Here is a 26209-nt window from a genome sequence, read left to right on the forward strand (position 1 = left end):
CACCAATTACTAATCAGGAGGGCCTCGTAGGTGCAAAAGGGCAACGAGTAACCCAGAAAAGCAGGTGACCACACACGTAGTAAGCTCTCCATGGATTAAAAATTAAAAGAATTTCACATTCTCTCCAAAGTGTACTTGCCCAGTGTCTGGCACACAGATATTACAATATGACAATTTGCTTCTCTATTTTTGAGCACCCAAGTTTATTATAGGGGATTACACATGCAAATAACAGAATTTGGCCCCAAGTACAGTCAAGGGAGAACACTATCAGCCACCAAATGTGCTGATCTCACACTGAAAAAGGTTGAAAAACACTGCAAGTGTGATCTGAACACAAGGATAAGACTAGCTCAATTACTGGGTGATGTGGATTTATATGCTACTTATGTAGACTTTTCTTTTTAAACAAAAAGGACAATTCTGAAATAAACACTGGCGACTTATGCCAAATAACTGCCTGAAGAAAATATGAAATCCTGTTATAATTCAGAAAATAATGCAAACAATTTTAATTTAATCTAGATACAGGTACTTTATTTACAAATATTTAGATTAATAGCATTTTGTTACATCAAATGAAGAGTACAGCAGTCTGAATAACTCCTGTCACAAAAACAATTAAGACCCACTGTAACTAACTTTGGGAAATCAGGGTACTGCACCTAAACAAGCCGCAGTCTTTCATTTGTGATTGCTACCTTATATCCCAATGGGTGGTTGGTTTGTTTTGTTTTTGTAAATATATACACACACCAGCAGGTCATGGTCCCTGGGCAAGTCCCTTGTGATGCAACAGTGTAAGCAAAATGGATCACTGTTAAGTCTTTAACAGAATACACTGATCTACTCCAGGTATCTTTTTAAAAAGTTAAACAAAGACAGAAAGGTGAGTCCACAAATTAACCAAATCCTATTTTCTGCACATTCCAGTTTTGGCTTTTATTTAACACTGACTATACAATACTCTGGTACTACCACATGTTTACAACCCAGAAAGCTGTATTTTTTACGTTAGTGTCTGTAAATAGGGATTTAGAATGTGTATTTTAAACACAACAGTTGAGCTGAGAGTGCGTTGTATATAATATACTGAGGTTTGCCTATCCTACTTCAAATAACTTCTCAGTTCCCAGCCTGAACCATAAACTCAATTAGAAATCAATCAACAGAAGTAAAGAACTTGGTAAAATGTAAGTTTGCTTTCTAAAGAAATAAAAGATTATTTCCCTTGCAATACAGTATTCTGTCAGTGGCCAAACCACCTAGTGCAAAGCAATAACTTACTTTGTATCAGCACAAATACTGGAACACCGTTAGAAACACTTTCCCCTTTACAAAACAATTTATGCCAACATGACATAAAATAGCCCCTCATACTAAGAACATGGGATATCTTAGATTATTTCACTGTAGTGTTAAAAATGCACAATTTAAAATCCCTTAACAGCAGACCTGCAGTTCTGGCTGTCTCGTTTAGAATCTCACCATTCCAAGAAGATACAGGTATAAAAGCTTAAAATGTGCAATAATAAACCCAGCCTTTTTTCTTTTTCTATATAGTAAGGCAAGAAATGCAGCCTGTAATGCAAAACGTTACAAAAAGAGAAAAGCAGGTTAGCACATTATTGATTGCACAAGAACAGTTAAGAAAATCAGCAGGTAAGCCACAGTGCAAAGATGGAACAGAATCTACTAGTGTTAATCCTCTCATGCCAGGAGCTCCTTCCAGCATAATGTCCCCAAACACTGCCAGCACCAAAGGGTGGAGCCAGTACATTCTGTGAACTGCAGTTGTGTCTATTTCCTTATGTGAAATGGAAGGGAGTAACATAGTCACATATAGGTCATACTGTACAAACTGGTATTTTATACTGTTCCAATGCCAGTAATCAATTTATTTTCTTCATTAAAATAATATACACAGAATGTATTGTTAGTTCGGTTCCTTCAAATTTTATACATATTTACTTTCTGCTAAAGAGAAAAAGATAAAATGGTGTAAAAAAAAAAAGGATAAAGCTATTAATTAAGCACAAGAGAAAAGATAAATGGATATTTTCCCTGTGCAAGGCTAAGACAGAAGCAAACCGCCTCAAGAAAAATGCCACCCACACAACAGGGAATTTATCCAACAAAAACAAAAGGCTTTAAAGGACCCCTTCTCTATCATCAGAAGTCATTTCACAGCAATAAACTTATGGGTTATAACAGACATACCTGAACAGTTAAAAATGGGAAGAAAGACTTAAGATATCATGAAATTAAACCGTACAATGAGACAAAGCCTTGCCAAAAAGAGGGAGGGGTAAAACTCAAGTCCAGCATCAGTGCTCAGTTTAAATCATGTATTGGTGACATACCTATCACGAGGACAATCAAGGGGGAAAAAAAGTCTAGATTTACCATGCAGAAGAGATTTATTACTCTACTTGCCTTTGATAACCTGATTACATCTAGTTGTTTAGCAGTTTAGTATTGTGTTAAACTGTTTTTACAACAGAGTTGTTTTTTCTTTTTAATTAAACCCAGTAAGATGTACAGAAGACAATGAGGCAGCAAGTAAAAAGTACTGCTTCCAACAGACAGAGGTGAAAGGTCAAATGAGAGCCACGGCAAAGAGGTCACTAGCAGCCACAGCCTTCTCTCTGGGGTTGGGGTTCACTGGTTAGCCGGCCTCCCTGTGGGGCTGAAGGTTTGTGTTGTACACCAGACTCGGCAGCATTCAGATCCAAGCTTCCATCCTGAATGTTCTGATAGATTTTCTTGGCAGCCTCAAGGAAAGCATCTTCTACGTTCTCTCCCCTAAGAGGCAATCGACAACTTTATTGGCGAACCACAGCTTTCTACGACAGACAGGACATTATACACTGACCTTTTGCTAACCTTTAGTCAACTGGCATGATGTCTTCAACTCAGCCAGTATCATCTAATAAGGGACTACCAGAAGACTGAGCTAAGAGAACAACATGGGAAGGTATTTTCTGTGGAAAGCATATAAACAATACTAACAGCTCTTTCTACAAACCCTATTTGAAACTATGTGCTCTAATCATTAAAATGCTGTATATTAATATATAACAATAATTAAGACAGGCCATTACAGTGGGTATTTCAAATAGAAATGAAGTCATCTCCAAACACATGCAGAACAGTATTCCAGGATTTGTATGGTCTGATTAGCCAAGCATGAACTGTACTGTTCTTATCATGCTTAGCCATGTTCACACTTGAGTTCATCTCCCTTAGGACTAACAGTACAGATGAGGCTAAACAAAAAGGAGCTAGCTTCTCACCACTGCAAGGAATTTTTGGCTTAATAAATGAAGAACTATGACAGCAGTCCTGGGGTTCAATAATGAACATGGAATAACAATTAGAAAATGTTAATTATGCTTCTAATTATTCTTAGACATTGAATATTTCCTTAAGTCATGCTTTTTACTATAAGCAGCAGCATTAAATCAACAGGTTGACCAACCTTGAGTCCAAGATGCCAAATTCAACCTTGGTTGTAAAAGTCAAACACTTCTGAAATGTTAACACAATTTCATTTATTAACCTGGCTTACCAACGGGTATAAGCAAGGTATAATATGTTAGGGAAAGTAACAAAAAACATTATTTTGAAAAGTGAAACAGGAAGCAAAGGGATGTTTGCTGACTGTTTTCCCTGCCATAAGCATTACACATTTATATATTATACATTACATGTATATACATTATACATTTTTAAACATATGGTTCTACTTTGAGAAATTTGAATGTAATTAAAAATGATCTACTAACTTTAGCCATACTTACGTTTTTGCACTTGCTTCAAGGAACAATAAGCCTAAAAATAAAATTCAGACTATGAAGGATATTTCGAATTAACTTTCACAAGGACACTCTCTTCAGTAACATCTGAATAAAAGTTTCCCAACAGCTTTCAGTACTCCTTCTATAGTATTTTATGAAAGACTATATGAGTTTGAGATGGAGGGAATCTTTACATTTGTCATTAAATAACTCTACTGCCCTCAAATAGAAACACATTTTGTTATTTCCTCATTCTTAGATTTGAGCAGTTTGCATTTTTAAAAAACTGTCAAATAATCTGCATTGTCAAAATCCCACCTATCCCTAGAAATTCTCCCATGTGTGACCCAAAAAAGCCATTAAAAGTCTTAAAAGAAACCCACCATTTTCTTCAGCAAACTGTTTGGCTTCTTCATATGTAACATCTCTCTGTGCCTCCAAATCTGCTTTATTTCCTATGAGAATTATTACCTAGTTTGTGACCAAAAGAAAAACATCTTAAAACAAAAGAAACCATTTAAATCAAACATGAAAATTCTGAAATCTAAAAATCTTGAAGAAAAAACAAGTGGGTCTAAAAAGGAAACGAAATACTAGCAATTATCCATCAGACAGAACTACAGAATCATGAAGGTATTAGTATGAAGAGGGATGTCAGCAATTACCTAGGCCAGGGGTTGACAAACTTTCTGTGAAGGGCAAAAAGTATGTATTTCAGGTTTGTGGTCGCTTTGCATATACTTCTTTCTTGACTTTTTTAAAAACAACCCTATAAACACGTAAAAACCAGTCTCAGCTCTCAAGCCATTTAAAAACAAAACAGTCCTGTTTTGTTTTTGTGTGCCTGAAACACATCTGGTCTAGGCCAAAGATTATGATTTATTTGAGTAAGACTACTAAGGGTCCATGGACAAGCTCCAGGGTATCTGTGAATATACTGAAATTAAGCACAAAATGCTGTAAACAAGGACATTCCCTGGAAGAGAAGGTTTGTGGCTTTCATCAGATTTTCAAAAGTTCCTGGGACCCTCAAAAAACTTTACAACTACCAGTTCAACTTCTCAGGCTACAAGTAAGGAAATTAATACTCAAATAAGGACTTGTCAAAGGTCACTCAGTCAGTGGTAGGCGGACATTAGAAGTCAGGTAGAAAACGCAAACTGTGACCATCAAATACTGTCCTCCCCTACACTATCCCTAGGCTGGACTAAGTTTGTAGCAACTGATAACAAATGACTGTGTATCCATGATAGAGGACATTGGGGGTGGGAGGACGTATATGCAGTGGCTTCAAATTCAAGGCAAAATATTATATACACCTATACCCACTCTGGAGTCATTTATACCAGTGAAGTTAGGCTGAAGTTAAAGGCTGCTCTGAAAAGCTCTAAGAAAAACGTGTGCAGCCTTGGGAAACAGGGCTTCAGCCTTTACTGGAATGAGCTGGGGGATAAACTGTCTCTACCAATGTATTTTTTGACACCAACTGGCAACTCCCCCCATCCTCGCTTTTCCCCTTCAGAACAGATGTGGTAATCCAGATACAGATACTTCAGAAATGGACGGTTTCAACTAAAAGGGATTTCCACCATTAACTTTTTTTCACGTGAAATTTCAGGCCCTGGCTGTCCTACTTTCAAAAAATGCTGTCCATGAAGTATAGCCATTTTAACCCGAATGTAAACCTTCAGCAAGTGAGCATTCTTCAGTCAGTGTGGACAAGCGCCCACTGAGGAGAGAAAGAAGTTTTCATATATAGTCCACTAGTCTTCTAAAGAATAAGGCAATAACACTTAAAGGAAATCAATTTTTCAAAAAATATCAAAGTTGGTCAAGTCACGATGGCTTAGTAGTACAGGGCCGTTACAACACAGGTGCTCAAAGCAAGAAATGTTTGCTTAATGGAAACACTGCCTGCTCTCCATTCCTTAAGAATTTCCAAAATGCTTCTCATCATCATGAAAGGGGAGGCATAAAGTGGCATGCTAACAAGACAGAGGTACAAAATATACCACCAACAAAATGAGGAAGTATTTAACTTCCACACAGAAATCAAAGGCAGCGTTACCGAAAATGTAACATTTGCACTGGACCTTAAAGAGATTTTCTTTTTTCTAAAGATTTTAAGAGGCATAAATGAGGCAGGAAGGACACGGCTAATTTTTTTATTACACTCCTCTAAGGACCCTGTACAATAAGTTGTTTCCTTGCTGTTTTTAATATTTTACCAATACCTGAACGTAACTATAGAACCACAAAAGCTTACACAAGAGTAGAGGGGTCCTATATACCCTTCACCAAGCTTCCCCAATAGTAGCATCTTACATACTTACGGTACACTCTCAAAACGAGGAAAACTGACATTGGTATAATCTAGAGTCCTTATTCAGATTTCACCAGTTTTACAGGTTCTGGAGTGTGTATAGTTCTATGCAATTTTATTGCAGGTATAGATTTGTGTCATCACCATCAGGATACAGACCTGTTCCATCACTTCAAAGAAACTGCTTTGTGCTGCCCTCTTTATAGTCAACTCACACTAACACCTTTCACCCCCATCGCTAACCCCTGACAACCACAAATCTGTTCTCCATCTCAATAATTTTGTCTTTTTGAGAATGTTTTATATAAATGGAATCATACAGTATGTCATCTTTTGAGACTGACTTTTTTTCATTCAGCACAATGCCCGAGATCTATCTAATGTGTTGCATTTATCTACAGTTCATTCCTTTGTATGGCTGGGGAGTGTTCCATAGTATGGACGTACCAGATTGTTTCACCATTTACATGCTGATGGCCATCTAGGTTGTTTTCCAGTTTTGGTTATTGCAAATAAAGCTGCTGATGAACATTCATCTATAGATTTGTATGTATACCTACAGAGGGTTTAATGTGATAATGGAAAGTTCCAGACACAGTCCCTGGCATAACAGGCAAACCATATTAACTGACTATCAATATAATTAAATTGCTGTTCCCTGATGAAAGCCAATCTTACCACTGATTACATATTTACTAAACCAGGCCACTGCCAGGTGCTGGGGTACAAAGCTAAGTGAGACACAGGCCTTACTCTCAAAAAGCTCAGAGTCTGTCACAGATCTGTGCTTTTCCTCACTTGTTCCTGGAATACCCTCAACAGAATCTACTGAAACCTTTTTACCCTTCAAGTCCCAGCTCAAACAACACCTCCTCTATAAAGCTGGTTTCTCCAGATGGCACTGCTCATACTGGGTCCTCACCACCACCACCAAGCACTACACCAGTAACTCTATTTCTAACCCATATTCCACTCTGCTTTTCAGTATAGCTATCTGTATACCCACAGGTAATCTCCCTGCTAGACTATAACCTTTTATGGGCTAAGGACCCACATTGATTTTTGTATATTGCAGAGTCTAGCATGGTGGCTATGAAAATCTCCATAAATAAATATCTTCTCAGACTGGCTAATTTTTTAACGCATGCAGAACTCTTTTTATTTTTAATTGAAATTTTATTGAGACTTACATGCAGTTGTAAGAAATACAGAGATTCCCTAGTACATTTTGCCTAGCTTCCTCTAATGGTAACATTTTATGAAACTAATGCAGATTAAAGTGATAGTTTCAGATTTCAGAGTCTCCACTTGACATGAGACTACCCCACTCATAACTAACTTTTTCTTTTAACCACTAACATGAACAAAACCCAAGTATAAGACGCAAAACCTGGCATAATCCATATTTGAAAAGAACGTTTTTCTTCAATTAATTTCAGAATAAAGATTCTCTCATTCTTAGTACCCAAATACAAAAAAAGCCCACTTAGCAAATGGCTTTCCTTTCTGAGTCAACTTAGATCTTAAGTTTTCTGTATAATAGATGTCATTTAACTTACAGTATTTGGATTGGTGAGATTCCTTGCATCTGTCAACCAGCTGCTTAAGTGATTATATGTACTTCTTCTGCAAAAATTAAAGTTTACATTTGTGACTGCCACAGATGCCATTTCAACAGAAAAAAAGAAACTTCAACAAATATTTTAAATATACACTTTAATCAACAGATCCTAAAGAAGTATTTTTGATTTGACTAGATTGTTACACTAAAGTACAACTGTGGAATGCAAACATATACTTTTCAAAAATCTAGGAAAACTTATTATTTTTAAATAAATAACTCAATAGCCAGCAACTTTGCTAATTACTTACACGTCAGGAGTAAATTTTTTACATTTAAAAGAACATCCATAAACAGACCAATAAGCAAGCAAGGAACAACTTAAAAAAACTGATGGAAAACAATTCTAAACTCAGAGTTTTAAAAATTGGCTTTAAAAAGACATTTAATACATTTGACTGGAAACTGAAATCCCCAGGTATATCAGACAGTGAGTTTATCCTAACTCTGTACTCTTATTAACCAGCAGCTAATTCATTTGGGGATACAGACTGCCTTATTTCTCCATTTTCTCTAACCCAAGAGTTTAAAAACTCATAGGCTCCTTTGCACTAGCCAAGTAGGATCTAAGATAACAAACAAATCCAAATAATTTACAATAATATACAGAGTATATACTATTACTATTAATTAGACTTTACCAAAAAGGTCAAAATTTTAAAAAATTTTGTAGCTTAAAAATATTTCTGACTTCTACAGACTCACAGAACATTAATCTATCTTACTCATTTATCAGGTGAGGAAACAGAAGCCCATAAAGATTTTAATGATTTCAGAGCCGGGTGTAGAACCCTGTACACACACTGTGTCCTTGAAGTGTTTCGAGTTCAGCCTTGTGAATATACTGCACGATCTCCAGCTGCCAGTGCTCATATAAAATGTGATATTCCAAACATTTAATCCTTTCCCAGTGAGAAGTGAAAAGAATTTCTTACTCAGACTCTCTTTTTTCTGTGCTGTATTACATTATACACAAATCACCACATAAATGTCAAAAAAAAGTCACATAAAAACTTTTTTCCCAATGCTTTAAAATTTTCTAAGCAAACAATGGTCAAATATAATTCTTAAAAAGCACAAGGCTTGGGACTTCCCTGGTGGTGCAGCGGTTTTAAGAATCTGCCTGCCAATGCAGGGGACACGGGTTCGAGCCCTGGTCCGGGAAGATCCCACATGCCGCAGAGCAACTAAGCCCGTGGGCCACAACTACTGAGCCCACATGCCACAACTATTGAAGCCCATGTGCCTAGAGCCTGTGCTCCACAACAACAGAAGCCACCGCAGTGAGAATCCTGCGTGCCGCAACTAAGAGTAGCCCCTGCTTGCTGCAACTAGAGAAAGCCCGTGTGCAGCAACGAACACCCAACGCAGCCAAAAATAAATAAATAAATAAATTTTCTTTTAAAAAGCACAAGCCTTATCACTCTTTAATACTTGTAGTACTAGCATACCTTGCTTTTACCCAACACAGCAATCTTGCTTTGTGCACAAAACCTGATACAACACAAGTCCAAAAATATTTATACTGATTTAGATCAATTTTAAAACGTCAAAGCTGGCAGCAAGAGTGAATTACAAACTGCCAACACTTTGGTAAACAGAAAAATCTACACATCCTTTGTAAGTAGTATCAAGATCATGTATACTGAATTATTTACATGTACATAACTTCTGCTAATGCTTTTGGTAACTGTCTCATTACTAATTTAAAATTCACCAACATACTTTCAAATCTATAGATATAATATCTCTCTATATATTGACCCAAATATGCATTAACTGGTGTTACTACTGCTAAAAAAACAAAAAGGTGCAAAAAGATCCCTAAATTTGGTGTGATGTTAGATGTGATATATCAAACAAACTACCATGATAAACTATGATGTCAATTTAGGCAAGTACCCTGTGACAATCAAGTTAATGCTGGGCTTCCCTGGTGGCGCAGTGGTTGAGAGTCCGCCTGCCAATGCAGGGGACACGGGTTCGTGCCTCGGTCCAGGAAGATCCCACATGCCGCGGAGCAGCTAGGCCCGTGAGCCATGGCCACTGAGCCTGCACGTCCGGAGCCTGTGCTCCGCAACGGGAGAGGCCACAACAGTGAGAGGCCCACGTACCGCAAAAAAAAAAAAAGAGTTAATGCTAGTGGACTTGCCTGGTGGTGCAGTGGTTAAGAATGTGACTGCCAATGCAGGGGACATGGGTTCGAGCCCTGGTCTGGGAAGATCCCACAAGCCGCGGAGCAACTAAGCCCGTGCGCCACAACTTCTGGGCCTGTGCTCTAGAGCCCGTGAGCCACAACTACTGAGCCCATGTGCTGCAACTACTGAAACCCACGCGCCTAGAGCCCGTGCTCTACAACGAGAAGCCACCACAATGAGACGCCCGTGCACTGCAACGAAGAGTAGCCCCTGCTCGCCGCAACTAGAGAAAGCCCCCGTGCAGCAACGAACACCCAACGCAGCCAAAAATAAATAAATAAATTTTTTAAAAAGTGTTAATGCTAAGAATAAAAAGTATTACTCTAAAGCAGAGACTTTTAAGTTTGCAAAATGTCAATGATTAATAATAGAAAAAAAAAGGGAAAAAAATCAGTGTCATAGCTGCCACATCAATGTTGCTATGAAGTATCACTTTACCAAGAAAAAGTACCCATCTAAAACCTGAAGTACTGTTTTTTTTCAGTAACAGTTTTATTGGGATATAACAAACATCACAAAGCTCATCCTGTTAAAGTATACAATGTAGTGGTTTTTAATATATTCACAAATTTGTGGCATGATCATCACTCTAATTCTATAACATTTCATCACTCCTAAAAAGAAACTCTGTACCCACTGGCACTTACTCCTCATCCCCTGGCAATCCACTTTCTGTCTTTATGAAATGGCCTATTCCAGGTATTTCATATAAATGGAATCATACAACATGTGACTGTATGTGTCTGGCTTCTTTCACTTAGTAAAATGTTTTCTAGGTTCATCCACTTTATAGTATGTATCAGTGTTTCCTTCCTTTTAATGGCTGAATTATATTCCACTATATGGATATACCACATTTGTTTATCCATTTGTCAGATGATGGGCATCTGGGCTGTTTCCAGCAAAGTACTTTTAATGACTTGAATAGACACAAATTTTCTCAAAAGTAGTTACTATGCTTAAAAGTTATGTTTAAAAGCAAAATATATACACGTATCAAATGATCTTAAACTTATACAATCTTCTACGTTGACTGTATCTCAATAGGCTGGAATTAAAAAAAGAGCACATAGAGAAAGCAAAACAAACTACAACACTATAGATAGATACACTTAAGCACACATCACCATATTTAAATTTTATTAATAATGAACGCAGGGCTTCCCTGGTGGCACAGTGGTTAAGAATCCTCCTGCCAACACAGGGGACACAGGTTAGAGCCCTGGTCCAGGAAGATCCCCCGTGCACCACAATTACTGAAGCCCATGTGCCTAGAGCCCATGCTCTGCAAAAAGAGAAGCCACCACGAACAGAAGCCTGCACACCGCAATGAAGAGTAGCCCCTGCTCGCCCCAACTAGAGAAAGTCCACGTGCAGCAACGAAGACCCAATGCAGCCAAAAATAAATAAATAAATAAATTTTTAAAAATTATAATAATGAATGCAGCTTTCAATTATGCGAAGTCTTCAGGAATGCATCCCTCATAAAAGGATGTCTGTACAGATGGCCAGGTTCTTTAACAGTCTTCTCACAAAACTATTTACCAACTGTCTGGCTCTAGTGAAGAGCATTAAGGCTGTTTCACTCTGTTTTGCCCCGACACCACCAAATTCTAGAATTTAGTAAGACTTCAAGCACTATAATTATAATCATCCACTATTTTTATTCTAAGGCAGCATTTTCCAAAGGGTGTTCCTCAATAAAATAACCTTAGAAAACACCAAATTAAACAAACTTAAAGAGTTCCTTTACTACAGAACTTCTCAAGGTCCTATAATATGCTAATGTGACTCTTCAAGAGGAAACAGTATAAATCATTTCCCAAAAGGAAATAAGGTTGAAAGTCTATCACTTGGTCCCACTCACCAATTCCTACCCCCTCAAAAAGTGAGACAAGAGTCACACTGATTTAGACTGGCACTTTGCATTAACATGAAAGGTGATCCAGTTCATTTTCTAGCTTACAGTAGTAGATAAACAGTACAGAGTTTAATGAAGTGGCACAGTATTCCAAAGTCAAACATTTAGGATCCAGTTTCGTTAGTTTCTATCAATTGCTTTGAGTTTCCAGAAACAGTTGAAATAAATTTAATCTTGCTACATGAAGTATCATGAGCTACTTCAATCCATTTTAGGACAAAAAAGAATTTAAGTAAATAAACAATAAAATACTTCAGATGCAAGTATGAGAACTTTTTATAATCTACCATGGTGGGTTAGCAAAACTACTTAATTCCTTGCTTGACCTTATTTTGAAAAGGTGTGGGGACTTCCCTGGTGGTACAGTGGTTAAGAATCCGCCTGCCAATGCAGGGGACATGGATTCGCCCTGGTCCGGGAAGACCCACATGCCGCAGAGCAACTAAGCCTGTGCGCCACAACTACTGAGCCTGCACTCTAGAGCCTGCAAGCCACAACTACTGAAGCCCGCACGCCTAGAGCCCATGCTCCACAAGAAGATAAGCCTCTGCAATGAGAAGCCCGCGCAATGCAACGAAGAGTAGCCCCTGCTCGCCGCAACTAGAGGAAGCCCGTGTGCAGCAACAAAGACCCAATGCAGCCAAAAATAAATAACTAGAGGCTGAACAGAGGAACTCCTCAAGATCTGCTTGCTTTCTACTGAAGTGAAAATATGTGGTGTAAAATATTATTTCACCTCAAATAATTCAACTGATACTGCTTTTCAGAACAGTATCCTTTCACTCGCTCCACCGGCATCTCCTGAAGTTTTCCTTCAGTCATACTCACTTTCAGAAAGGGAAATCAACATGTTATATCAAGTATTACACACAGCAATTTAGAGAAAAATCCATAAAACCCAAATAAGCTCATTTACAGACACGCAATTACAAACTATAGAATGCCTAAATCAATAAAAAAAGAAACCACACTCCTAAAATAGATTTCTTTTTTCAAGGATGAAGGTTGAAAATTATTAATCGCTTACCTAGTGATATCATACACCATAAGTGCTCCCGCAGCTCCTCTGTAGTAGCTTCGTGTGACAGCCCTAAACCTCTCCTGTCCTGCTGTATCCCAAATCTGCAGTTTGATTTTTTGGCCACTAACTTCAATTATTCTTGTACCAAATTCAACACCAATTGTATGAGGACAGTCAGCCATAACTGTTAGGGAGGAAAAGAAATATAACATTCCAACTTGCAGAAATCTTCAAATTAAGACCAGTGGGAAAATAATCCACTAGTAAATCAAATGACTTACTAATGCTTGTAGGCTATAAACAGACTAAAGCTTGCACTAAAAAAAAAAAAAAAATTAGCAAAAACCCAGAAGTGAGTCACAGAGATGTGACTGGAACAAGGGTCAGCAAACTTCTGTAAAGAACCAAATAATAAGACTTTCCTGGAAGTCCACTGGTTAAGACTCCGTGCTTCCACCGCAGGGGGTGAGGGTTCGATCCCTGGTCGGAGAAGATCCTACATGCCAGGGAAGATCCGCATGCCGCGCTGTGCGGCCAAAAAAAAAAAAAGAACCAAATAATAAATATTTTAAGTTCTGTAGACCAAAAAATCTCTGTCACAAGACCGCATTCTGCTGAAGCACAAGAGCAGCCATAGACAATACGTAAAAAATGGGCATGGTTGCATTCCAAAAATCTTTATTTCTAAAAACAGCCAGTGACTGGATTTGGCCCACAGGTTACTGTTTGCTGACCTTTGGACTAAAAGAATCTGCTAATGAAAAATAAAGATTTTCATAAACTCTTCATAATACCAACATTATACTATTTAGCCTTCTGACAATTCTTACATATAACAAATCAATCAATGGTTTTAGGACTCTAGTTTTTGGTCAAACAAATATTTATCTTGCAAAATGTTATCAATATCTCAAAGTCACCATGTTTAATATATATTTATAATTATGTATTGTCAAGTTATATACGTCTAATCCAACAGAACAATTTTATTAGTCCTTTCCTTATAAATAGGCCACTGAAAACCCGAACCCACTATTATTCTCTTCTATAGTACACACAGACTGCTGGACACTTCATAAAATGTTACATTAAGCCAAAAAATGCCATAGGAAAAAAAAATGCCATAGAAATGATTTCAACTACTGGAAACAATTTCAACTATATTTAGCCTATCGGTTACATAAAATACAATGCCCCCTTCCCCTACCACCCAAGATAGAGTAGTACACTTTGAATCTTAATCAACCAGTCATGAATGTAGAAAGAATTCCACCTCAAATATTTCCAATCTATTATTATTTAGTTATTAGCAAATGATATATGAGCAAATTTCCCCCAATAAGATAATTTCTATAATGGAAAGTCAGAGAACAAGAGAAAGATTACTTAAGTTTGACACTGTAATTTTTAAAAATTTTTTATAGTATACATTTTTAAAATTTAAGTTTATATCATCAAAGAAATCTAAACAAGTCAATCAAGTTATTTATGGCATAAAAAGCCAACACTCTATACATACAGGTATATTTCATTTTGTCTGCACCTATTAAAAAAAAAAATCACTTTCTAAAGACAAAAGTGCATATATAGGGAAAGGTTATATTTAACTGCATAGAATACACTGAAAATAAGTGTCATGTGACAATAAAGAATTTACTAATGTTTTATCTTATATATTGAACTTACACTTTTTTTCTGTAAATTGATGAAGCAAGCAAGATTTTCCTACTCCCATGTCCCCTGTTTAAAAAAAAAGTTTCAAGTGGTAATTATATTTCTCAATTTTATACTTATAATTTTATACTCTTCAATGATTGCTATACCCCTTCTACCATATCACATCACAAACTTCTGGGGCACTTAAAAAAGTTTTATTTCCATAATTTATAACGAGTTCAAAAGATCCTAAAGGTCAGTTTTCACTGTGATATATAAATTGAATATTCCCAACCTTCACCAGTGACAGAATTTGGTTATGAATTATGTTAATAAATAGACACCAGCTGGCAAAAGCTTTTTAACAGAGAAACATAGTATTTTTTACTTTGAACTATTTCAACTTTTTTTGTTCTTTTCCCTTAACCCATGCAAAAAAGTCAGAAACTCCTAGGAGTGACCAAAAGGGCAGCATATAACAAGTAGAAATAATAAGTTTGGGAAGCTTGATTCACTAGATCCCATCTTATCTCGTATTTCTTGTAGAATTCCACAAAAGAATGTACATCACATGAAAATCATAACAGAAGAGATATCATCTCTAACTGTACTAACAGCAATTTAACCTTTGATGAAGGAAGCATTACAATACAGTCACATAAGCTCAACATTAAACCAAACTGTTCTAATATGAATTAACAGAATAATATGTATACTTTCAACTGTGCTCTTAAAACTGTATCTGGATAAACAGCATTGTCTTAATTTGAGCTAAATCTCAAAACTTATTAAGAGAAAAACCATCATTATATTTTATGTATCTTACACAATTACTCTGAATCTTTATCAACTGTTGGAATCCAGGGAGCTCTGAGGGCTTTCATGATATTTCTGGATGTATCAGCACTCCTACGAAGTTAATCTCATTCCCAGTATTAACAAACTTTCAGGTAGCCCTCAAGAAAAACCAACATCACTTCAAATGTACCCAGCTTTGTACTACAGAAGTACCCAGGGTCACAAAGCAAAAGGTACATCACTGGTACAAAAATAAACCTTATCAAAGGAGCTTTAATTTTGCAGTGAGAAAGAAAATCCTTCACTTCTTCTGGAGTACTACATTAAGTATTAGCATATAAATATTTTGCATTTTAACCTTCTTTGGAGAACAACAGTATAAGTTAAATAAACTTACCAATAATAATATATTTAAAGATGTAAGAGTAGTTGTATGGTGCAGTTGCCATTGTGGCACTAAAAACAAAGAAAACTGTGTTACTTCAGAAAAAAAGTATACACAAGTCACCCAAGCTGTGTATCCTTTAAAGATATATAAAATAAAGCACAGTGATTATAAACAAAATGTTGGTTACAATATCAGAGCAAAACTGCATTTTCCAAAATGATCAAATGCACAAACTCACTTAGATGAACACGCTTTAACATTCTCATGTATTATCCCCAGAAATATAAGAACATATATAAAAACAATTCCAATATTTCACTTTAGGAAATACCCAATAAGAAATGCTACTCTGAAAATTTTCAAACAAGAAAATCTTTATAAATTTAAGTTAAACAGTATCATCATTATAAATAATCCTCCTCCCCTATTAAGGTCCCCATCCCTGTTAACTGATCAAGTGAATACTGATGACCTATTTGTTTGGAACTCTTTGATTTTACAACAGAATGTTATAAAAAGTAACCACCAACTTATAAACACAAAATAACCTTTTTACTCTACCTGAAATTATCAATTAGCATAGCATCCAAAGAAAGAGTAATCATATTATTTCTAAACCAAATAAATGTCAGAATTAGAACCACATGAATCTGTTCTTATAGATTTTTTAAAAAAAGTCAATTATTGACAATTTCATATAGCTCAACCTAATATAGGATTTGAAGATTAACAATTATACCAAATGCCTGCTATATATTATTCTAGGAGCTAAGAGAAATAATAGCATATTGTGGTTCTAAAATTTGAAAGTTTGTTTATTAGAAGGTATTCTTAAAGATCACAGCCCATTTCTTACCCTCAGAGAAGACTTAACCTAAAGAATTCTAATTTCTCTTTTTTTTTTTTTTTGCGACACGCGGGCCTCTCACCAATGGGCCCCCCCCCATCACAGAGCACAGGCTCCGGACGCGCAGGGCCAGCGGCCATGGCCCACGGGCCCAGCCACCCCGTGGCATGTGGGATCCTCCCTGACAGGGGCACGAACCTGTGTCCCCTGCATCGGAAGGCGGACTCCAAACCACTGTGCCGCCAGGGAAGCCCCTCTTCTACTTTTAATAACTTAAAAAAAACCTCTCCAATTTATTCAAACAAATGCCTTGAATATGTCAGACACTGTGCTAGGTGCTAGAGAAATAAGAGGTGAATTTTAATGCTGGTAATAACTTACAATAAATTTTATTCCCCAATAAAATTGAAAGAAAAAAATTTATTCTCAAAGCAGTTTTCAGGGAATTCCCTGGTGGTCCAGTGGTTAGGACTGCACGCTTTCACTGCCAAGGGTCGGGATTCGATCCGTGGTTGGGGAACTTAGATCCCACAAGCCACACGGTGTAGCCAAAAAGCTTAAGATAAAAATTCTTTATAAATATGAAGGTTTAACCCTATTTTTTAAAAAATTTATTTCCAGTATTATTTTAACCTGGATTTTACTGTTTTGGCCAACTGTCGCATACACAAGCCAGACATTTAGTATGATTGGGGAAACTCATTTACTGAAATTAACACCTTACTGTAAGTCATATTTCAAATAAAATTTCTAAGTAACTAATAAAATTTAACCTGTAGAAAAAGTATATATTTAGAATAAGTGAATTATTGTTACCAGGGAAGAGGAAGTTGTCAATTACAGTAAATTATTAGATAATTTCACACAGTATAGTCTTCCCACTTAGCTGTATGAACTACATTCAACAAAAGTGGGACATGATGTAACACATTTATAATCAGTCACATCACAGAAAACTCCCTTAACCAGTTCCTTCAGGAAAGAGTTTCTAGTTAAAGTAACTCTGATTCTGAACATCATACTAATTTGATTCCCTTTTTCCAGAAACAAGAATGAACTTGGTCCTGAGGCTCAAACTGGTCTGTATTATTTACTACATCTCTGAACCAGATCCTAAAGACAAGGAAAAAAATAATCTCTCACAATAAAAATGATATTTAAAGGTTATTAATTTCTTCTTGGGCTGCATTTCTCTCAGGTTCTTCTCATCCAATTCATTTTTAACTCCTCTTTTAACTTCTTTTTCCCTATTCAAACTTGGGGGAAGGTAATTAGTCACCTTTAAATTACTGTTACTCTCAAGCTCTCCCTCTTCTGATTTTCCTATTTCTTTTCTCTCTTCTAACTGAACATTGTAGCTGTACATACTTTGCTTCCCTTCATTTTATGTTAAAACTATGGCCTCTAACAATCCCAGTTTCTACTTGAAATGCTCTAAAGGTTAATCATGAAATTATAAACCAATTCTAGTTGTACTAATTTGTGTACTTGCTAATTATCACACAAGCATTAATTAATTAAATATCTACTGAGACGACTAATTTTGAATTTTTTTTAATTTCCAAGCATTAATTAGTATAAACTATTTCCAAATAGAAGAGAATGATCCCTATTTCAGACTGAATACCAGCACCCTGTCTCCACCTCAGTACACAATTTTCTGGTCAAGTTTCTTAAAAATTACAATAAAAATCCTAAAAGCAGAGTTAAAGGAGAACTACTAAAATTTACTAATTTCAGTAGATAGGAAAGCAAAAATATCTAGCACTGTAGCCACTAACACAAGTCCTCTTTTTATTATTCTAAGGTAAGATACTAGTTAGGTTTAAATAGACTCCCATAGTTTATTGATAGCATTCACTCAAAACTACGTATTTGCAGTAGAACCATGTTCAAGTGGCACCTTTTAACTATTAATTATGCTTAATACTGCTTTAAGGATTTCTCAACCTCATTTCTTGAACATGAAACATACCAATGTTAAGGTGAGGAATATATTTTTAACTAGCTTTGGAAGGGAGAAAAAAGTTTTTCCCCTATTACTTAAGTGTGCTTCTGCTTTACTTACTTTGAGAACTCAAAAAGTGAAAAAAAAAAAAAAAAGTGGTATTGGGAGAGCAAGAAATATTGGTCGAGTTCAAACACTCTGAAAACATGAGTCCACTCAACACTACAATATCCACTAATTTTAAAATCTTGGTAATATCCTGTAATTTGTGCACAGCAAATGTGTGATTGGTGTGGTTAAAATGCACCTTCTTACATGTTCTACAAAAATCATTTGAATAAAATTCACATATAAATAAGATCTCCTTTAACACCTTTTTCTTAAAGACAAGAAGCAGAGAAGTCATTAAACATGTGATGAACAATCTGTAAACTAATAACAAACACAATTGTTATAGTTACCATTTATTGGGCATTTAACATATGCCAGGCAATGTGCTGAATACTTTACATGCTGCTATTTCATTTAATCCTCACTACTACCTTTATATAAAATGGTGACTATTATCCTCATTTCACAGGTAAGACTCAACAGGTAAGTAATATGCTCACGTCATAGAGCTAAGTGGTCAAGTCTATACTGAACCTACAATTGTTCTGACTGCAGAAAACCCTCTCTTAATCACTATATTATTTGGCCTCCTCCACAGTTGAGATGCACCACAAAACCCGACAGTGGTACTTTGGGACACAAATCTTTCTCAGTTCACTCACTTGGTTCTAACTTAATATTCTGAATAGGCGTTATTAAATAACTACATTCAGAGGATGCACTATGATCAGGATTTGTAGATATGGATAAGTGATAATACTAGTAACAACGATTCATATTATATCTATTTACAAAAAAGTTTCTGAAGGGAACTAACATTTGTTGAGAGTAAACCATGTGAGGATGTGCACTACTTTTCCCTATGTTGTCTTGTATAATTCTTACTCAAGTCTTACAACTCTGCAGAGTCATTACCATTATGTCCGCGTAAAAACTGAAGGAACTGAGGTTTGGGGAAATTCACTGATTTGCTTGGTTTACAAAGTTAGCAAATAGCAGAGTTGGAACCTGAACCCAAACCTGACTCCAAAGAACATGATTTTCTCTATCTAAAGTAGCTCATTAAAAACATATATATGTAGGTTGATAAAATAAAAGCAAAAAATCAAAATCAGAGAAAGATGGAGGTTAATTAATACTCAAAGTTAAGGTAATAGTTTTACTATCAGTCCATGTAAAATTTAGTCCTAAACTTCTTGGTTGTCAAGAAGAATGTTTACTAAATGCATATTAAACACTAATAATTATTCTGTGGCCCCATTTAAATATTAACTTTGCCTAATGATGCTGTAACAAAGGATTTCTCAACCTCATCTCGTGAACATGAAACACATACCACTGTTAAGGTGAGAAATATATTTAAAATGGGGTATGCTATTGAATGAAACTGCAGCGTGCTTTTTTTCACTTAACAGTATCATGGATCTATTTCCAGGCCAATACATATAGATCTAAATGGTTACTAAATGCACATTAAACACTAATCATTGTTGGGCCAAAATAGTATCACATAGTCTCCATATACTGAATCAGACACCTTTCCAAATAAAACTATACATATAAACGACTAGTTTTGAAATGTGCAGATACAGATGTGAAGGTAGGCACTTTCATTTACTCTGCTTGTGGGAATCTGAAGTGTCACAATATTTTGGGGAAGTAATCAGTATATTTTAATATCTTAAAAACAACCCAAATCACCCTTTGGCCAAGAAACCCACTTAGAAGTAGTCTACAGAGCTTCCCTGTTGGTGCAGTGGTTAAGAATCTGCCTGCCAATGCAAGGAACACAGGTTCGAGCCCTGGCTCAGGAAGATCAGACATGCCGCGGAACAACTAAGCCCATGTGCCACAACTACTGAGCCTGAGCTCTAGAGCCTACAGGCCACAGCTACTGAGCCCACATGCCACAACTACTGAAGCTTGCTCGCCTAGAGTCCGTGCTCCACAAGAGGAGCCACGACAATGAGAAGCCTGAGCATTGCAACAAAGAGTAGCCCCCGCTCACCGCAACTAGAGAAAGCCCGCGCACAGCAACGAAGACCCAACACAGCCAAAAATAAAAATAAATAAATAAATTTATTTTTTAAAAAGTAGTCTACAGAAACAAAAGCATCAGTCCATAATTTACAGGTGCAAGTGCATTTAATGCAGCATTTTTACAGCAAAAAATTGGAAACAATCTACACGTCAACAGGGAAATGACTAAAGTACATCTGTACTATGAAATAATATAAATCTAGTTTAAAAACCATTTAGATGTAAGTATTAACCTGGAAATATATCCATGATTTTAAGTGAAAAAGAGCATGCTGCAGAGTTTTATGATAGCACATCCCATTTTTGAACACATACACACTCAATCCTATATGCATATACTATGGAAGGATACACACCAAGCTGTGAAAAATTAATACACAGATTGAGAGAAAAAAGGGGGAAAATTATTAACTTTCTTTATATATCCCTGTGAGGACACTATAAGCATGTACTATATTCATTAGTAATATTCTAAAATATTAAAAGTAGAGGAAAAAAAGACAAATATTTTTTAAGCATTTTTATATATAATTCTAATACAAAACAAGAACAAACAAACAAAAAATCCCAGTCATAATACTTCCAACATTACTTCCACATTTACCAATAATATGGGGAACATCATATGAAGTGACTCGTGATTAGACTCAAAAAACAAACAGGATAATTCCCTGGCAGTCTAGTGGTTAGGACTCTGTGCTTTCACAGCCGAGAGTCCAGGTTCAATCCCTAGTTCAGGTACTAAGATCCCACAAGCTCTGGGGCGCAGACAAAAAAAAATAAACAAACAAACAAAAAAAAACAAACACACAAACAGAAAACACCCCAATAATGGAGGGCATTTTTTCATTTTCTTATGGTTTGACTCCTTGCTGTGTTACCTTATGCATTTGTCTGACTAATCCTTTCACAACTGTTACACAGCTATTTTATTCCACTCTTAGAACATAAGATGTTACTGTGTAATTTTTACGTAACTGATTCAAGACAACACAGGAAAAAAGCTACCCCCGAATAAAAATATTCCAGGTGATTTAAATTCTTATCCTTATTGTTAGAATTAAGTGGTTTTTTTTTTTACATGAAGAACACTGTTAAAAACACCTGAGCCAGGATAAACTGCATTTGTGATTCCAATATAAAAAAATTTTTAAATTATCTACTAGGAACAAAGCCTTATGCTAGGCTTTGACAATACAGTAATGAAATTATACAATACAGTAATGAAATACATTACAACATAGTAATGAAATAAAGGGGTCCCTCCCTTCAGGGAACTCAAGAAGAGAAGCATTTTGGTGTGCTTACAAGCCCACTAAAGTCGAATGCTACTTGATTTGTCAGTTAAGTGGACACAGAACTTTGGGAGTTAATCTACTAAACTAATCTAATCAAAATGTATGCTCAATTTCCTTTCCTCAACACTAATGCAACCTCTGAAAATAACCCGCTCATTTCTGAGACGCACTTTAAAAATCACCTGACTTTTGACAAGATATTTAAAGTCACACTTTTATATAAATTAATAATGTGATAAGAAAAAAACAGATTTCTCTTGTATCACGAGACAGACAAAAGTTTCCACCTAATTATGACAGCACGCTGTGAATAGGAAATAAAGTACTTTACTGTTGTACCTCTGTCCACAGAAGGAAAGTACTTAGGAGGAAAACAAAACAAAACTAAAACCCTGCACTTACCGTTAGAGTTAAAAGGATTAGCAATAAGTGAAAAATTTACTGATGAAATGGTGTCTGAGATTTCCTTCAAAATAATTTGGTAGATGGAAAAGAATCTAAAAAAGAGTGGATATATGTATATGTATAAATGATTCACTTCGCTGTACAGAGAAAACTAACACAACACTGTAAATCAACTATACCCCAATAAAAATCAAAACAACAAGAAAAAACAACAACAAAAAATGTAATTTGGTGGAGAGGTACAGGTGTATATAGATGAAAGGACACTGATCACTGATGACACTGGCTGATGGATATATGAAGGCTCAACATACTACTCTACTTTGTATATGTTTAAAATTGTCTAGAAACAATAGTTTCTTAAAATAATAGTATCTTTGATACCTCTATATGTGCATTGCTGACTCCCGGCATGCCCAGCATTTTTAATCACATAAAAATGTTTCAAGCTTTTTTTAAAAAATGAAACATCTCTCAATAGCTCTAGTTTTAAAATATCTTATTTGCCTTAACCCAAAGTTTCCTCTAATTGTACAATATCTTACTGAGATTATGCAAAGATATTTAAGACTAATAATCAGTTGTAAAAACACTCCACATTCTGTTGCATAGCTGAGGTATGCAACAACTATAAAGTGTAACATGAAATATAAAAAACAAAATCTTTTTAAAATGTAGCTTTAATTCCAAGGAATTTTTTAGGTTATTAATATCTAAAGGTTTTACTTCTTTACAATAACGGCCATTTACTGAGTGACTATTATATGCCAGCTACTTTATAAGCAATCTCTAATTCTAAAAACTAACTCATTTTACAGATAAGGAAACCAGCTCAGAGAGGAGATATACCAATGGTCATATACTACTAAAGGGAAAGCTAAGATTAAGGCCCAGGTCTAACTCTACAGCTCTCTAAAGCCATGCTCCTCTCAATCAACAAATACTAAACACCCACTACATGCTTGGCACTGTTAAGAGACAACGGGGCACTTACCATATTCCAAGCAATGTGCTAAGGGTTTTAAACCCCATTTAATCTTCACAACAACTCTAAATTGTACGTACAGTTATCCCGTGAACAGATAAGGACACTTAGTCTGAGAAGTTAAGTGACTTGCTTAACGTCACTTAACTAGGAAGTGGCAATACGGGCGTGGGAACCCTCCAAATTCCTAACAACTACATGTCTCAAAGGCATGACCAAGTAAATGGGTGTAAGCAGAAATCTGAAGAAACATTTGGGGAACTCTTGGGGGGTGGGCGAGTGGGAGCTGGGTTATCGCAAGGTCACATTTGTCCTCAATAACCACCCCTAAATAAAAGGCAGTTGTGACAGTAATGGAACCGAGCAGTAAACTTTGCAAGAGTCCAAATCTGGACACTGACACTTGCTGTGGGACCACCAGGAAAGCATTTGCTCTCTGCGAAACCCAGCTTCTCCTTCAAATATAAAATGGAAATCTTGCCATCTCTCCTCTGGGGTGGTGAAAATGAGGACTGGCAGTGTAGTGGCCCACACGACAGACTCTGGGTTCTAAAGGAGTAATCAGCTGTTACCCAAATGCAAACATAGCAAAAAAGGAATTAAGCCGTAGCTACATTTTAAATGGTCCTGTGTGTAACCCTGGCCTAACCTGAGTTTGCCTATACCATCATTAACCAGCCACATCACACCTTCACGCCTCAGTTTCCTCACTTGGGAGATGGAGACACTTACCCCCCAGGGCCCCGTGAAGCAAGATAAACCTGTTGGAAGACACCTAAATCCGGGTCTGGCACACGGTAAAGTGCAAACCACCAAAACACGCTTCTTCCGCCTTCTTTTCTTAAATTCTAGAAAAGCCAAAACTTTTTGTCTTCGTTATTTCTAGATGCTAGCTAGCATCGGGGTCTTAGAGGATGTCACAGACCTTACAGGGCTTCACCCAAACCAGAACCTCGGACGCCCAGACCCCTGCCCAGCCCGAGTCCAAGAGAGCCTACCCACATCGACAAGGACGTCGCAGACGGTCCAAGAGGCCAGCGGGGCTGCGGGCTGCTGCCTTTTGTGCTCGGGGCCGGACGCGGCCTATGGGCCGGGGAACGCCACGTCCGGGGCTCGTGAGCTGCAGAGCGGCGCGGCCCGCGTGGACAAACCCGGCGGGGGAGGTCGGCGGCCGCCGAGAGTGGCGGCAAGGAGACGGGGCCCGCGGGAGGTGCGAGTCGGCCCAGGCCGGCTGAGGAGGCGGGGAAGACGAGGCCGAACACACCCTTGCCCACGCCGCGCCCCGGAGCCCTCGACTGGGCGGGGAGGACCGGAGCTTCGGCGGGCGCCGCGTGGGGACACCCTCGCCCCCGCATGGACTCCTGTCAGGCCGCCGCGGCGCCCACCGCCGACCCCGGGCTCGCCGCGGCCTGACACGGCCCACCCTGCAACGCCCCTCGCCCGCGCCCCGGGCCCGCCGTCGTCCCCACCCCCGGCCCGGGGAGAGCCCGGCGAGGAAGCCCCGGGCCCCCGGACACTGCGGAAGGCCTGGGTTACCTGGGGGGTTGCTGGTGGCTGGGCAGCTTTCCGGGAGTGAGGGGGGCGTCAGGACGAGGAAGAGGCGGGCGGGCGCAGCAGGAGAGGGGCGGGGGCGGTCGGCCGAGGCGCCGGCAAGCAGCGGGCAGGCCGAGAAGCTGCAGACGCACTGGCAGCAGTGGCGGTGGCAGCGGCGACGTTCCTGCAGCTCCCTCAGGGTCTTCCTCGGGCACGTCCAAGATGGCGGCGCTCCCTGCACAGGGTTTCCTGTCACCCTCGCAATGGGCCGGACCACAAAAGAAGGGGGGAGGAGGATGCGCACGCAGCTGGAGAAGCCCGGAAGAGTGTGGCCGTGGCCCGGCCTGCTGACCACGCCCCTTCCTCAGTCCTCCCCTCTGGACTCGTCGCAACGCTGCCGAACCCGCCCCTCTGGTCCTCGCGCCCGAAGGGGCGGAGGAAAGCGCTTGTGCGCAAGCGCAGTCGCGCGTCTTCGCCTCCTGTGGGAAGTTACTGCGCAGGTTTCCGTAGGACCTGCTGAGGTACGTCTGGGTTCTGCAGCGCTAGGGTTGTAACTATGGGGACTTTTTACTATTTTTAATGCTAGCAGCTACCACTTACTGGAGGCTTACCTTACACCGACCACTGTGCAAAGCACACATTTACTGAATTCATTCAACATGTATGTATCAAGCGATTCGTACCTAACGGTGAACACGGCACCTAGGTCCCTGTCCAACAACCTCAGGAGATACATATCTCCATTTTATTGATGGTGAAACTGAGGCTCAGATTGATCAAGTCACTTGTCCAAAATCATGCAGCTAGGAAGTGGCACTTTCTGCCCTATGTTTCACCTCTGTCCCTTACAACCTCCCTTTGGGGGGGTCACTTTGATGGGAGGAGAGAAATTGTGACATTTTTCAGAATCTGGCCACCACCTACCACCCTCTTCCAACTTAGTCTGCTATATCACCTCCCCAGAAAGTTTAGCGCACCCCGGTACAAGGCCGCATTCTGACTTTCATGGCCCCGGGCACTTTTGCTTTGCGCTTGTGGATATATAATATATATATTTATGTAGTAGATAATATTTATTTAATATATATTTCATATTTTACAAATGCATTAATATACAGATAAATATATTAATGTTATATAGCAAGTCATTTTCTTCAATCTAAAAGTCCATTTTTCTCTTCTGATTTTGAACTTAAACATTTTTATAGACCCCTAAAAGTATTGTGGACCCTAGGCACTGTGCCTGCTGTACCTAATGGATAAGACAGCCCTGCCTCAATCCACCAAAATGAAGTTCAAGCCTGCTTTTAGCATTC

The 26209-nt window shown here is 38.0% G+C and overlaps 1 protein-coding gene across 3 annotated transcripts; it reads right to left on the reverse strand.

The window, feature by feature from the left end:
* Nucleotides 1-42: 42 nt before the first annotated feature.
* On the reverse strand, nucleotides 43-25298 carry RAB14 (RAB14, member RAS oncogene family). Of its 3 annotated transcripts, XM_079928049.1 has the most exons (9): nucleotides 24897-25298; nucleotides 22373-22467; nucleotides 15736-15794; nucleotides 14571-14624; nucleotides 12891-13068; nucleotides 7683-7749; nucleotides 4184-4271; nucleotides 3804-3834; nucleotides 43-2805 (listed from the first exon to the last, which is right to left on the reverse strand). In XM_079928049.1, exons 3-9 carry the CDS (start codon nucleotides 15785-15787, stop codon nucleotides 2628-2630), a joined length of 648 nt encoding a protein of 215 aa, XP_079784175.1. In that variant the 5' UTR covers nucleotides 15788-15794; nucleotides 22373-22467; nucleotides 24897-25298; the 3' UTR covers nucleotides 43-2627. The 3 variants fall into 3 exon arrangements, with proteins under 3 accessions (XP_079784175.1, XP_079784173.1, XP_079784174.1); XM_079928047.1 differs by lacking the exon at nucleotides 22373-22467; XM_079928048.1 differs by lacking the exon at nucleotides 24897-25298 and having other exon boundaries at nucleotides 22373-24878.
* Between the last annotated feature and the right edge of the window lie 911 nt (nucleotides 25299-26209).

Source organism: Stenella coeruleoalba, assembly GCF_951394435.1.
Source record: "Stenella coeruleoalba genome assembly, chromosome: 7".
NCBI classification, from domain to species: Eukaryota; Metazoa; Chordata; class Mammalia; order Artiodactyla; family Delphinidae; genus Stenella; species Stenella coeruleoalba.

Coding starts and splice junctions, on each gene's coding strand:
- RAB14 (XM_079928047.1), bottom strand. CDS start 15,787: ATGGCAACTGCACCATACAACTACTCTTACATCTTTAAATATATTATT. Junction 4,272..7,682: donor ATCTCACCAATCCAAATACT/GTAAGTTAAATG, acceptor GTCACAAACTAG/GTAATAATTCTCATAGGAAA. Junction 3,835..4,183: donor ACAGTTTGCTGAAGAAAATG/GTGGGTTTCTTT, acceptor TTTTATTTTTAG/GCTTATTGTTCCTTGAAGCA.